The sequence below is a fragment of the Gouania willdenowi genome, chromosome 17 (genome assembly GCF_900634775.1).
Source record: "Gouania willdenowi chromosome 17, fGouWil2.1, whole genome shotgun sequence".
NCBI lineage: Eukaryota > Metazoa > Chordata > Actinopteri > Blenniiformes > Gobiesocidae > Gouania > Gouania willdenowi.
The window spans coordinates 14,994,956-15,009,434 of NC_041060.1; the positions used below are offsets into that span (position 1 = coordinate 14,994,956).

The following is a 14,479-nucleotide window of genomic DNA, read 5'->3' on the forward strand; positions in this document are numbered from 1 at the left end:
AAACGTTGGATTACAAGTTTGCGTTAAATGTAGCCTTAGCCCCCCAGATGATAGCCAAGTTTTCAGGATAGTCTAGTGGTCCAAGGTGCTGCGCTCCCTGCTTTTGTGGGTTTCGCTAATGTGCATTCGAATCCCACGTTTGACAATTTTTTTTTCATTTTAACATATTTACGACAAATGACACCTTTAAAAATACATATCCGACAAAAATAAACATTTTAGGGTTAGGGTTAGTGTTAGGGTTAAGGTTAGGTTTAGGGTTAGTGTTAGGGTTAAGGTTAGGGATAGAGTTACGGTTAGGGTTAAGGTTAGGGATAGAGTTACGGTTAGGGTTAGGGTTGGGGTTAGGGATAGGGATAGAGTTACAGTTAGAGTTAGGGTTAGGGCAAAAATAAAAGGGTTAGCGGGGTAGCTAAAAATAAATATGAGCTACACGGAACTTAAAGTCACGTGGTGCACCTATAAACTGGCCAATGGCTGCGTATCCATAGAGTGGCAGTCTACGGATACGTTAAACGTACCCGTAGCCACGGCCAATTTTATTTGTGTAAATATCAGTCTACACATTGTTTTCCCATCATTTGTGACATGAACTGTATTTCACGTGTGTGTATTTTCACATTCTACGAGCTCTCATCACATGCTACAACCTCACATCACAATCTACAAGTTCTCCCATTTTGAACACATAGAATTCCTTCAATCCAACCTACTCACCACAGATTGCAGAGACACCAGGTCCTAGTTTTTATAGGAGGGGGCGGGGCTAATAGTAGTGGTTCGTGACAAAAGCTGCCTCCAAAATGTCATCAGCCTCCATGTCAGCCAATAGCAAAATTGTAATATCTGTGTTTCAACCCCTAGAGGGCAGTCACTCTTACATTTTTACAACACAATATATGGCATATTGAAATACCTTGACTTAAAAAGAAGTTGGACAAGAATCAATGAACAGCACTACTTGTGGCTCAGTAGTAGAGCATATTACCTTTGAACCAGAGGGTTGGCGGTTCAATCCCAGGCTATTGCCTGTCCTCAATGTGTGTGAGCAAGACATTAAAACACTAGTAGTTTTCAATAGAGGACAAGTCGCCTTGCATGGCAGCTCATTCACTGCCAGTATGAATGGGAGATTGTAAGTAGTAAAGCATTTTTGAGACTATATGTGGTGTAAAGCGCTATATAAGTGAGGTCCATTTATTTTGAAGTATACTGCAAGGGAGAGAACAATCTTTGTTTGTTTACTTTCTGAGATTGCAATGAAAATCGTGTCTTGACAGCAATTTTTCTATATAAATAGCAATGTAATCCCGGAGCGTTTGGTGTGATTTAATTTTCTAGCAATTATTGTTTGAAATGATGTCCCTTCTTCCAATTTGATGGCCTCAAGAGTGTGGCATAATGGTTTTTTTATTAGGTTTTAAAGGATTTAATGTGTAATTTGGTGCTTTATTCACATTAAAGCTCAATTTTAATCATTTCAAAGCATGGAGGGAGTGTAGATCATAAAACAAATTTCAAAAATATAGTGCGCTGGGTGTGTCTGTTAAAAGAGTAAATGTGATTCAGAACCTTCCACATGAGATGTTAGAAATTAGACCGTGCCCTTACAAGGAAAGATCAGAATTTGTGCAGTTTTCCTTTGGTAAACCTTTTGCTTTTTTCTTTGCAGTCGTCTGAACACAGACGTCTTTGGCTCGTCCGTCTCCGCCATCTCTCATTGTGTAAATTGCGTCACAGTCGATAACTGAGTGTTATCGTGTGGAATTCAAAAACTGGCACCGTTGAACGGTTGGCGAGACATACTGTAGCTGTGCATAATGAGAAGGTGGAGGGCTGCCTCAGTAATGTAACAGTGATTAAACCGTTAGGCAAATTAACCTCTGGTTATCATGTGTGTTGAGATTTACAGCAAATTATTTACTCCATTAGATAAGCCATTCACATGCATTCATTAAAATTAAATGCCTATTTTGCGCTTTTTCATTGATTGAATAACAGGAACAGATTTTTACAACCTCATAATGTGAAAACTTAAACTTTTGAACTCCATATGCTTGAAACTTTTCTTCTGGTTTAGTTAATTATTCAGGATATCTGAACTATGGACTTAGCACCCAGCTGAGTTCATCTCGGCTGAATAAGGATTCTGCTGCTGTTCGGATCTCATGGATTTCTCTTTTGAAGGCCCTAAACCTCAAATATTCATTAATTCATGCTGTGTAAACAACTTTTAGATACCTGTACTTTGTAAAGGAGAGGGAACACAGTAAAGTGGTTCTGTTTGATCACACCTTTTCTCATATATTCAGTCCGAACAAACAAAACCGTCTTATCCTATAAAGGCTTGCAGAATTTAAAGCAGCCAAAATACATAATTTGATTGGAATAAAAACCAGCTGTTGTCGTTGTTTTGAGTCAGAATCATGGTTTGAACATTTGTAGTTAGCAGCGGCTGCTGTCCGAAGTGCTGAAATTTGCAACAATTTCCTAAAGTATTTAATACATGAAGACTGTAAATTTGAACAAAAATGTTTCTCCATTCTTAGGTGTAAAAATTCAAAAACTTTACAGCCAATTTGTTGTTGTTGTGGTGGCGGTTGTTGTTGTTGTTATTATTATTGTTGAACTGACCAAGAACAATTAAATGTAACTTTAATCACCAAGGACCATCAATCCATTATGATTATTTTTGGACCACTTTCTTTATATGATCATCTTTTATAGAGACGTTTCTAGTTTCAATGGACAACGTCATGGCAGAGTGCAACAGATTGTCGCAGTACGTGGACTATTTATGTTTATTTCTTATATTAAATAGATTCTATAAATACGTAAATACGTTCTAAGTCTTATGTATTTGTAAAGGGGTTTGTTGTTTCCATACGTTTCTGTTTATTATATGGTGTGTTCATGAATCATGTGCTTGAAAGATACTTTTCAATAAAAATTAGTTAATATTAACAGAAGCATTCCATGGGAGAAAAAAAAAAAATCTGAATAATTATTTTTGTAGGTTTGTTTTTCATGCTATTTTTCTCTGTTTTTCGGACAATTTTTTGTTTTGTTTATCAGACTAATTTTTTTCTGTTTTGTTATTAGTATTGTTTTTAATTATTATTATTATTATTGATAATATATTGTTGTTATTGTATTTTATGTGATTTTTGTTTCTTCAAATCAAAATTTGATTAGATCTCATTGTTTTGAACATATACAACAATAGATAAAACTAAAATAATTTGGTGAAAAAAACATCAATTTTTGTAACTATATTGATGTCAGCTGTGAACCTCCATGCTATCCCAGTATGTTATGGTTTGCATTATCCCATGTGTCCTGTTAGGTTGTGTTTTTTACTATTACTCAGCGTTGGTTCTTTTGGGAGGTGTGAGTGACGCCCCCTTTTTTGTGGTGCACTGCACTCCTTTAAAACCCTTTGAGATGTTACCACTATAAAGGCTTATTAAAGCTTTACTCGACATGGTCTGTGTTCCATCAAAGTGGTATGGATGTTAAAAGTGACCATGATTCTGTTCATTCTTCTCTGGACCTGCGTTTTCTTCCAAATTGAAGTCTGGGCCAAGACTTGAGTTGTAACTTAAATGTGTTGCAAATGTTCGGAAGCATCACAAGCAAACAAAGAGCAGCAGGTCTGAGGTGTGCAGTAACCACATGGTAATAATATTCATTCATTCATTTTAAGGTCTTGTGATTGCCTTATCTCAGAAAAAAAAATCCAAAGTTTTTCCATTTTTATTCCTTTATGGGTGTTTGTCACATAATAATTCTATTTTTGTGTGTTTCCAGGATCAAGTCGGGCTCTTACCTCAGCACTGGCTGGTTCACGCTTATCCTCGCTATGGACATGTGCAAAGAGATCCACGTCTACGGCATGATAAACGACACCTACTGCAAGTAAGACACCAACACAGCTCGTCTCTACTGGAAATTGCTCTCCTTGCTTCTAAACTTTGAAATCTGCATTCACCATCTCTTCATTGGCAACCAATCAAAGTTTCCATCACTGTCAGAATCCTTGTTACATTTCCAATGCCGTTATTTGAATTTAATGGATGCATTTCTATGCTGGAATCCATATTGGCCGCTCTGCACAATGAATCTCATTGCATCCTGCGGTGTGGAAGAGCCAGCAGGCTGCTAACTATCTGTTGCCTTCGTTGGATTGGCTGTACCTTGCGTTTCCTCCTTTACTTCAACAATTATTCATATAAAAATGCTTTATGGTCTCTCTGAATCCAAAGTGAGTGATTGTATTAAATGCAGAGTGAAAATAAGGATCTGCATCTTTAGCTGTAATTAATAATCTCAACTTTGATGAGCTGACCTTCCCATGCAGCTCTAAGTTCTACGCCCCAAATCAACCCCCTTTTAATAATGCACAGTACAAATTGTGACTTTTATCCTCTCCGTGCACTCATGCTGCTCAGCTGGGACCTGAACGTATAAATAGCTCTAGATTCACAGCAGATGACTGGTTATTCAACCAGCACAGGGGATTTTATGATTCAGCAAGGCATTTAAACAGGGCTTTTATCTTCCCCACTCTTTTTTCTTTATTTCCCCTCGTCCTGCAGGAGACAGGCGAGTATTGAATTTTACGGAGATGATCCATCAAGAATTACAGTTTGCAGAAAAGAAATTTCTGCATGTCGATGCTCTTAATACGCCAAAGAAGAAGAGTTTTGTCAGTGCAGTGATATTCAAACTGTCTTTGAAAGAGATGGAGCTTAGCAGAGTTGCAGTAATGACAGTTTCAACAAGTGCAGCAGAGAAGACTAAACTAAAAAAGTATTTGCCATGGCTAATGTGAAAAACTTTAGCCGTTCTACTTGTCACATTTGACAAGTAGAACACGTGTCAAATGTGTCATTTGTGTCAAAATCTGGCCCTTTCGAGCATCAAATTTGGCCCACAGGATAAAGTCGAAATTATAGAAAACATGAATCGTTGTGTAAAAATACCAAGTAATTCAGTTGTAGATAGATCAGCCCTTCCACAATATTTGCCAGGGAATTTTGTGATTTTATGTTTTTTTCTCGTTTTATGTTTTTTGTTGTTGTTTTTGTGTGTTTTTATTGTGATTTTGTGCGTTTTTATTGTAATTGTGTGTGTTTTTCTCATTTTATGTTTTAGTTGTTGTTTGGTGTGTTTTTGTCTGAATTATGTAAATTTTTTTCTTTTATGTTTTTGTTGTTGTTTAGTGTGTTTTTATCATAATGTTGTGCATTTTTGTTGTCATTTTTTCTGTTTTTATTTTCAGTTTGTGTTTTTCTCATTTCATGTGTTTTAGTTGTTGTTTTTTGTGTTTTTGTCTGAATTATGTACATTTTTATAGTTTTTATTATCATATTTTGCGTCATTATTTGGTTTATCGTTTTGTGTATTTTTATTGTTTGTTTTTGTTAATGTAGTATATTTTTCTTCATTTTTTTTGTATTTTGATGTCGTCGGGTGTTTCTCGTGTAATTCTTTGTTTTTGTTGTGATTTTTGGGTAAAATTTAACTTATTTTTTTGGTGCTATTTACCATATTTTTTTCTCATTTTGTATATTTTCATGGTCAACTGTCAACGCACAGTTGTCCCACGCTTTCATCACATGATAGCAGTCATATTTAATCGCAAACTGTTGAAAAAGAAACCATCATCTTTTCCAAAATCCTGCATTCTTATTAAAATGATTCGACAAATTTTTTTCCAAATCGAATAAAATATTAGTGACAAACTCAAGACAATTTGAACATTGGATATTGTCTGTAACTTCCTTTACTTCACGTATATTTATAGGGCAGAATTATGTTTAAATTGATTGTTTTCCTGCCTAAAATTTGCGGCCCACTTGAGTTCAAACTGCTCCGTATTTGGCCCTTGAACTAAACTGAGTTTGATGCCCCTGAAGTAGACGTAGGGATGGCGTGCCTACAGGCTGGTAAACAGATAGTAAAACTGTGGTGCTCCTATCTTAAGGCTGGGATACACTGTGCGATTTTTTTTCAATCGTTCAGCTCAGAATTCAGAGTCTGAATGTGCGCTGCTCACGATTCATGTTCTCACACTGACACGATCTGACTGCTCACACTGTACGTCCATCAGTGACGTGCCATGAGCACTAGGGTTGGGTAGGCATGGCGTGGCAAATCGAGACCACCGATGTCAACACGAATGACAATTTCATATGTTTCTGCTGGCAAGTGTTAATTCAATCCAGTTCAAATCAACTTTATTTGTATAGGGCAATTTACAACAAAATCATCTCAATGCGCTTATCAAAATATAAGATTCATAATAAGAAAGAAAAATCCAACAAGATCCACATGAACAAGCATTTAGCATCTAACAAAATCAACATCGTAAAACACCATTAAAGAAACATAAACAATTATTCAACCTCCATACTCTCCCAACAAGATATATCTCATGACACGGCAGCACATCCATTGTTTGTGTTGGAAACACAGAAACAAGGAGAAAGTGACAACAACAACTTGGAACAGCCTCAGTGAGGAGCATCAACAAAACCAATCCTTCCTTTCACTGCGAAAAATACGAACAATTTTCTGAAGCTCTGGTAGCTCAGGTGTTGGTCTCCCACCTTTTAAAAGCTGTCGTTTTTCCTCAAAAAAAAGTCATCTCTGGCGCTGTCATCCTACCTGTAGTGTTTTAATCCCGCCCACTAGCTAGAGAACGTAGCAGCAGCAGCCACGTGATATCAATTCACTAATGCACTGTGAACGTACGTATAGCATTTAGCATAGCACGGTTACGTCCAAAGGCAGCGTAGAGAGCTGCCTTTTTGTGTAAATGGTTTTCATTTTGGGGAACTGACTGCGCAAACACATACAAACACGCTATGGGGCCAGAGGTAGAGCAGCAATGTACTTTTGGGAGGGGGTGTGGCCTCCTCCTGCCATAGAGTGAAGTGAGACTGTGCAGCGTCAGGAAATAGCGACGTTTAGTTATTTGGGCTATGAAAAGCACAAAATGTAGTGTAGGCCATCGGAAATTGAAAAATAAATAATTTGTAATTATATTATAATTAAAACAAATAATCAAAATACTGCCTACCTTGCCTACCCTGACTGCACATCACTGACGTCCATACACAACACGTCAGAATCTTGTTTACGGAAATGCAACGTACAAATTAGAAGTAGAAGAAGAAGAAGAAGAAGAACTGTTGCCATTAAAACAGAAGAAAAAGAACACGAAAGTAGAGAGACACGAGCAAATCTCAGCAGAAAGATCTTTGAAAAAGAAAAGCCGACAATGTGATGGACCATGAGCTGGCTGGACAAATGTGTAAATTTTACTAGGGATGTCCCTATACAACTTTTTCACTTCCGATAGCCTTGAGTATTGGCCAATACCGATATCGATCCAATGTGATATCGGCATGAATCATACATACTTTTATTACTTATCTTGGAGTGTGGAATGTTAGAAAAGGCCCATTTATTTTTAACCAATTGGTTACATACATTTTAACCTTCACCATAATATCTACAGTACTCTACAATTGAATAAATATAATATATATCAGAGATTTTAGATGCACTCCGATAAAAGCCGATATTTGTTTTCTGGCCGATATCGGACAGATATCCGATATTAATATTGGATCGGGACGCTCCTAAATTTTACAGCGGTCCTACGGTTCACGCATGCGCAGTGTGAGAGCTTGAGGCAAGCCGGCCCGTGGCATTGCTTCAACAGTGCGATGCTCTTCTTTTCTATTCAGTGCTTTTCCTTTTAAAGCAATAATGCTCTCAAATGAGCTGGTTGTTTAAACTGCCTAATGATGAATGAACAAAAGCCAACCAAATGGAGTCATTAATTGTACAAAGACCAGTGTGTATGTGTGTGTGTGCTTGTGTGTGTCATTTATTCAGTTAATTATTTTCACGTCTCTCAATTTCACAGGTGCTTACAGTTTAGTTAATTACCCATTGGGTCTATAGTAAACATATTCAGTAATGGTAAATGGACTTCACTTAGGCTATGTTCAGACAGAAGACCTCAATGTACAATTCAGATTTTTAGGAAAAACAGATCAGATACAGGTCACATATAAGCAAAAAAAAAATGGACTTGAGCTGCATTTGTCTGTAGTCTGACTGTACCTTTACAATCAGAGGTGTAAAGAGTACTGATATATCCTACTCAAGTACAAGTACTGTTACTTGATTGAAACTGTACTCAAGTACAAGTACAAGTAAGTCATACATAAAATACTCAAGTACAAGTAAAAAGTAGCTCATGTTTATTTTTGGTATTTTGTCACGGTTCCCTTGCATACAGTAAGAAAATTTCCTGTGTAAACTTAAAAAGGAAGAGACCAAATCTAGTTTCACAATGTCTGTTGATCATTTTAAAGCATAATAATTTACTCAGTAACGGTTGGGAAGAGTATTTATTTTTGCTTTGAACATTATCTGTGTTTTATTTTATAATAAACAATATAACTTCATAAGTTTTGATTTGAAGGTCCAGTATTATGCTATTTTGTTCTAAGAATCCCAAAAAATATAGTATTTGAGGTTTATTTTCCCAAACTTACCTGTTTTTCAGAGTTTTAGCCCTCTGAAAAGTCAATTTCATGATGCTTCTAAAAACAGTAAATTACAATAAAACACAGCAGCTATTGTGATTGTGAGTCAGGGTGTGTATTTATCACAGTGGGCGTGGACTGGAGCTGTTCTCACTCAACGTACTTGAAGCCAAAATATGGCGCTTAATTCCATCTTGCAAATCTGACGTCATTTGGAGCCAGAGTCTACGCAGTAGGGTCCGGCAGGAGGAGCCCTGGTAACACGCCCCACCCATTTAGCGTACTGCCCTGATGACTTACGCAGCCCAGCTACATCAAGAACATGAGTATCTTTCCCGCTGGAAATTCTGCCAACTGCTTGTTCAAATCATAGAGGTTAGTACAAAACCACCATATATTTTATATCAAATATCTAGTGAAATGGCTGATTACACTGATTACAGGAAAAGTCCATTCAAGGTGATAGTCTACTGTTTTATCCAACCGCTGCATCGCATTGGGTCACAAACACATCAGATCATGTCAAAGGCGATACGAGGCGGTATAACGGATACTAAAAGTGGAACTGATTGTAACTGCTGCCTGGGCGCTACACCGTTGGTGCCCACTGCTTATCAGGGAGGGGTTAAATGCAGAGAACACTTTTCGTGTATGTAGCTAGCTTTACATATATGACAATAAAGTATAATATATATTCTGTATTAAGCCGCAGTGTTTGTTTTACCTGTGAGGTAGTTTGAGAGGGAGGAGCTCACATTCTTATAGGGTAGGAGGAGCCAGGATTGTCAGGAGGAGGAGTGACGTCACAACACGGGAAAAATCCAACTCGCCCATTTGAAACTGACTTTTTACAAAATGTGGAATAACAAGGGAGGGAGGAAACAGAACTTTTTCAACTTTGACCCTCTGAATGAGGCTAAAAGAATGTGTATCACTATTGCAAAACCCTTATAAAGTGATATTTTCATAATACCGCCCCTTTAACAAATAATGGATGTACTCAATTACAGTAACGCAAGTACTTGTAATCCGTTACTTTCAACTCTGCTTATAATGTAGCTATCATACAGCACATGTAATCTCAAAGCTCTCTGCAGGGATAATCCAGAATCCCAGTTTTTTTGTAGTTCATCTGGAGCTTGTTTAGGGACATCCCATGAGCGTTAAATGAGTCACTGCACCGTGTTTGCACAACAATACAAGAATACGTGATTGTGTTTGGTTCAGCGCTGTTTAATAATGATTGTAATTTAGATTAAAATGTTTTATAAGACGCAACAATCTTTCATCAGGAGTAGCTGAGAAGAGAAAGGCTGCTAAATAAGAAGATTAACGTTGAATTAAATTCACAAGACATTTCCATCATGAAGTTTCAGCCTAATAGTTTAGTGTTTGTTTTTGTTCTTTAGACATTTCTTCTTTAAGGGCTGTTTGTGTTTGGCTGTCAGAGAAAAGAATTCTGGGAATTTACTGCCCTAAATAAAAAACTCCTCTCTGACAAATATTCCATTTATATTGTTAGGGTTCCAATGTAACGTCTGTGCAGGTGTTTTTTTTTTTTTTTCTCTCCTCCAAATCGTTTCCATCTTGCGTTCAAGCTATAGCTCCTGCTGGCTTTTCAACATGTGTTCCAAACTGAGACGAACGCTCTGAAGAGACAGCACCAGAGACTGTTCCATTAACACAGGTGCAGATGGTGATGTGTCATTTATGCAGTGAAGCATGAAGAAATGTTCCCTGACCCAGAGTCGACAAAGGTGTGCAGAATATATGTCTATCCTGGAGATAAATCAATGAAATGGATGATTTGAGTTTTTGTCAACATTCATGAATTTCTGATGGAAAAAACAGAAACAGTCTGTATTTCATAATTTATTTAGCAAAATGCAAAAATAAGTACAAATAAATACACATTTTCTTCCTTTATGGTTTTTTGCAATCTCGATCTGTCGTTTGCATCATAATTGCAAATATCAATAATTTTTATATACCCTACTGTCATACGCTAAAAGATAAACACATTTGGAATCATTTTGTTTCCAGATATCGACCTATTTTTCTTTTTTTACTGTTTGCACCATATTACGTTTAAATGAAAGTGATCAATGATGTTTTAGAAGACATGCTCTTCATCTTTGATAAATCACACTGTCAAGAGTCACTCTTAGAGTGGATCAAAACAGACATCAGCAACCGTGGATTAAATAGCTCCCATATGTCACAATGTGGTTTGTAGAGTTATTTTTGTCTTTTAATATTTAATACTGTTTTTTGGATTGTAAGTTCAGTGCTTATCCTTTCATGGTTTGTATTTTGTGTTGATTGGTTTAGTGGTTGTGCGAGTGTGTGAGTCCTTTTTCAGTCGGGTGTTTGTTGTTCTTGTTTTGCTTTCCTTCAGAGGTTTTTAGTTTGATTCTCCAGCTTTAATATGCACTATGCTCAGTGCTGTCAGAAGAAGTGAGGTTGTTGGGCGGATATTCTTTTTTTTTAAAAGTTGTCTCCGCCAAGGAGGTAATATTTTCAGTGGCATTTCTGTGTTTGTTTGTTACCAGGATTACGTCAGAAGTACTTTAATCAAGGATAGACCTTGGAAGATTGAATTAAATCTTTGAGTGGATTCGGATCAATATACTGATTTTGGAGCGGTTTAGTAAAAATCCTCATCTTACATCATTGCGCAATTTTAAAAAATTATTTCACGATTCGTAATTGACCAATGTTTATGAAATTTGACTCAGTAATGTTGGGTTGATTCCTCACCTACCCCGCTGAGTTTAATCTGGATCAGATTCGGGTTGCACATTTCATCTCATTTTTCGAAAAAATGGGGGGGCATATATTTGGACCTACTGTATGGTTATTAATGGGGATATGAATTTCTTTTTCCAAGCCTTTAAGGTGTAAATGATCATTGTACCATGATCAGGATCACTGATCTAGATAACTGTCAATGTCTGGTAAAGAGGAGATTTGCTTTCTCTGAGTGCTCTTGTTGTTTCTTGTTTTTGCCAAGGTGTGTTTTCAGTTTAGGTTTTGCTGTCCCTGTTTCTGTCTGTGGGTTTAGGATTCCTGTCTGTTTAAACAAACGCTGGCTGTGTTCAAAATCTCATACTAACGTACTACTCATACTAAGTCTTAGTATGTAGTGCGTTCACATTAGATAGTATGCAAAGATTGAGTACACGAGAAATACCCGGATGTATACTATATTGGGACATTTTTTAAGTATGCACGGTGGTCACACTACTCATACTCAACCACCCCATGATGCATTGCGAGCAAATGGTCCTGGGACCGGCTTCAAGCTAAAAATCAATGATCTCTTCTTATCTTCTTTTGTAAACAGGGCTCTTGTTTTGAAGTTAACCGGAAGTTTAAATTTCGGCATTAGGGATGTCACGATGAAAAAAAAAAAAAATATCGGAAATTAGAATCCGATAGTTTTTTAGGCTGATATCGGATCGGGACACCCCTTGTCGGCATGAAATGTGTTTTCCGTGAGTTTTATGGGTCAAATGCCCTCATGTTGATATTCTACTTGGTCACTTTCTCGCTTATAATGCTTTCAGAACTTTCAAAGGTGGCGAATCAACGAAGATATTTAGCCTCAGTGTGCTTCAGGTTTTTGTCGTTGTGGGATTGAAATGCATCTTGGGAAACTTGATAGCATACTTCAGTGGGAGGTCACCATCCTAATCAGCATAATAGTATATAGTAGACAGTATATACTTGAATGTGTCGTGTATAGTATGTTAGTATGTGATTTCGAACACAGCCAGAGTGTTGGCCGCTCTCCTGTCTCCACCCAGGTGTCCCCAATCTCCTGATTGGCTTCATTCCACTATTGAATGGATTGCTTTCTGCATCATTGTTCTTTTATGTTATTGTACCCGCTCCTGTTTAAATGCTTCTGTTTTTGATCTGTTTATGGTTTGTTTATTTTCTATTATTGCCGGTAGTATATTTTATTACATATTACAGTATATTTTCAGCTTTCGTGATCAACACTTTAGCATTAAATTGCATTAAATGTTTGTTTTAATGCTACTCCTGTCAGCCTGTGTGCTGTTTATTCTCTGCACCTTAGTCCTTCTCCCCCCACAGCTTCTCTTACAAATGTGACAGCAAATTTATTTTTCCTTTAGCTCTCTATTTCCTCTTGCTACTGACATCACAAACTTTACGATGTTTGTGCATACACTTTTTCACACTGGCTTTGGAAATGTTCCACCCTGAACTCGTAATGGCCCGGCTGGTGTTGAATGCAGACAAGAATAAATCATGTAATTCTCTAAAACCGAAAAAGAACTTACCTTTCCACCATCCACTGTGTCCTTGGTTCATTTGTGTAGCTTGGGTCCTCTTTGTTGAGCATTGTATGAAATATTTGCCTGCTATAAAACCTCTTCTTGAAAAATGAACAAAACCGTCACAATTCTGGGATCACTTTAGTCTCTGCTCCTTCAGTCTCTACTGAGTTCCTCTGCTCGTTTACCCTAATACTTTTAGCAACAATGAAGCTTTCCTCCAGAATTTAATTAATATTTTTTTGTACATACAGTATATCTTTTTTATTGCTTAAGTAATATTTGGTCTTATATCATCCTTTTGCTGTTGTTATTTAACCCATTTTATTGTCATGTCCCTAATTGTGATACGTGTTTGAATTACAATGGACATTTTATTATTATTATTATTAATTTGGATATTTATAAATGCATTAAGTTTATTCATTTTAGGTTGTATATAAGAACGTTGGGCAACACTTGAAGTTTTATACATAAGGCTGACATTATGCTGTCATTAAGTGTCGTTTGCTAAATTATGACACTTTTGGAGCCATGTTGGTATTTTTTGGGTTAGATGGAGGGATCTAGTGGGGTTAGGGGTTACACTTAATGACAGCCTTCATGACACCTTATTCATGCTAATAGCATGTGTCATGTCATAATAATGACAGCGTAATGTCAGCCTTATGTATAAAACTTTAAGTAAAGTGTTACCACATCTAACTTTGCAAAACAAATGCATTAACAACTAAAAAAAAAAAAAATAGGAAGTCATTGTTATTTTTGTACTTCAAATAATTTCAAACTTAAAAAATATTATTGTAAAGTAATAATATTGTGTTGTTGTATACTTTAACCTTTCCCATCTTTTGCTCCTTTTAGATCCAAGGCTAACAAAAAGGTTCCTTACCACTACTATGAGCCGGGAAGCCGAGACGAATGTGCAGAGTACCTTCTTCACGAGAGCGCCCCCTATGGCGGACATCGCTTTGTTACGGAGAAGTCTGTTTTTGGCAAGTGGGCGAAAACCCACAACATTAAGTTTTTCAACCCATCCTGGCAGCTGTCGTGACACTGGCTCATCTAGCCTGTATCATCCTAGCCTTGACATCTGAAATACATTCAGAAACTACACACATTTGTTTACACTGAATAACAGGCACGAGTCATCACGGTTGGGAAATTGGATTTCCAAGACTATTATTAAGCGTTTAAAAAAAAAAAAAAAAAAACATTTCTGCTTCAACTTTGACTGAAAGGTCTTTTTATTCATAGAAATTTCAAGTTTGGCCATCACAGAGAAAGGTCATGGCTTTCAGCATTTTCTGAGGATTTTCAGAGCTGAAGACTGTGGAGGTCAGCTCTGCACTGACGAATCGATCCGTTCACAACACTGTGACTCACACGGACTTGCACTTCAACTTAGAAAAGAAAGGAAAGAAAGTTCACTTCACCTCAACCTCAGATGTTTGCACGCTCTAAATGTCACAGAGGCTGAATTAGCATTTTTTCTTCTCCCCCCCTCCCAGAGGAATTGGAAAGAGAGCTCAGGCCCTACAGAGACGAGTCACGTCTACTGGGACATTTGACAAGCTTGTCTCCTCTGTTTCCTCTGCATGT

The 14,479-nt window shown here is 37.1% G+C and overlaps 1 protein-coding gene across 1 annotated transcript in view; it reads left to right on the top strand.

Annotated features, from left to right (window-relative positions):
- Window positions 1-14,147, top strand: part of st6galnac3 (ST6 (alpha-N-acetyl-neuraminyl-2,3-beta-galactosyl-1,3)-N-acetylgalactosaminide alpha-2,6-sialyltransferase 3) — a 78,896-nt gene extending 64,749 nt beyond the window's left edge. Inside the window, exons 4-5 of the mRNA XM_028472825.1 lie at window positions 3,811-3,918; window positions 13,742-14,147. Of these exons, the coding sequence (XP_028328626.1) occupies window positions 3,811-3,918; window positions 13,742-13,931 (298 nt within the window). The 3' untranslated portion in view covers window positions 13,932-14,147. The remainder of the gene's footprint in view (window positions 1-3,810; window positions 3,919-13,741) is intronic.
- The last annotated feature ends 332 nt before the right edge of the window (window positions 14,148-14,479 follow it).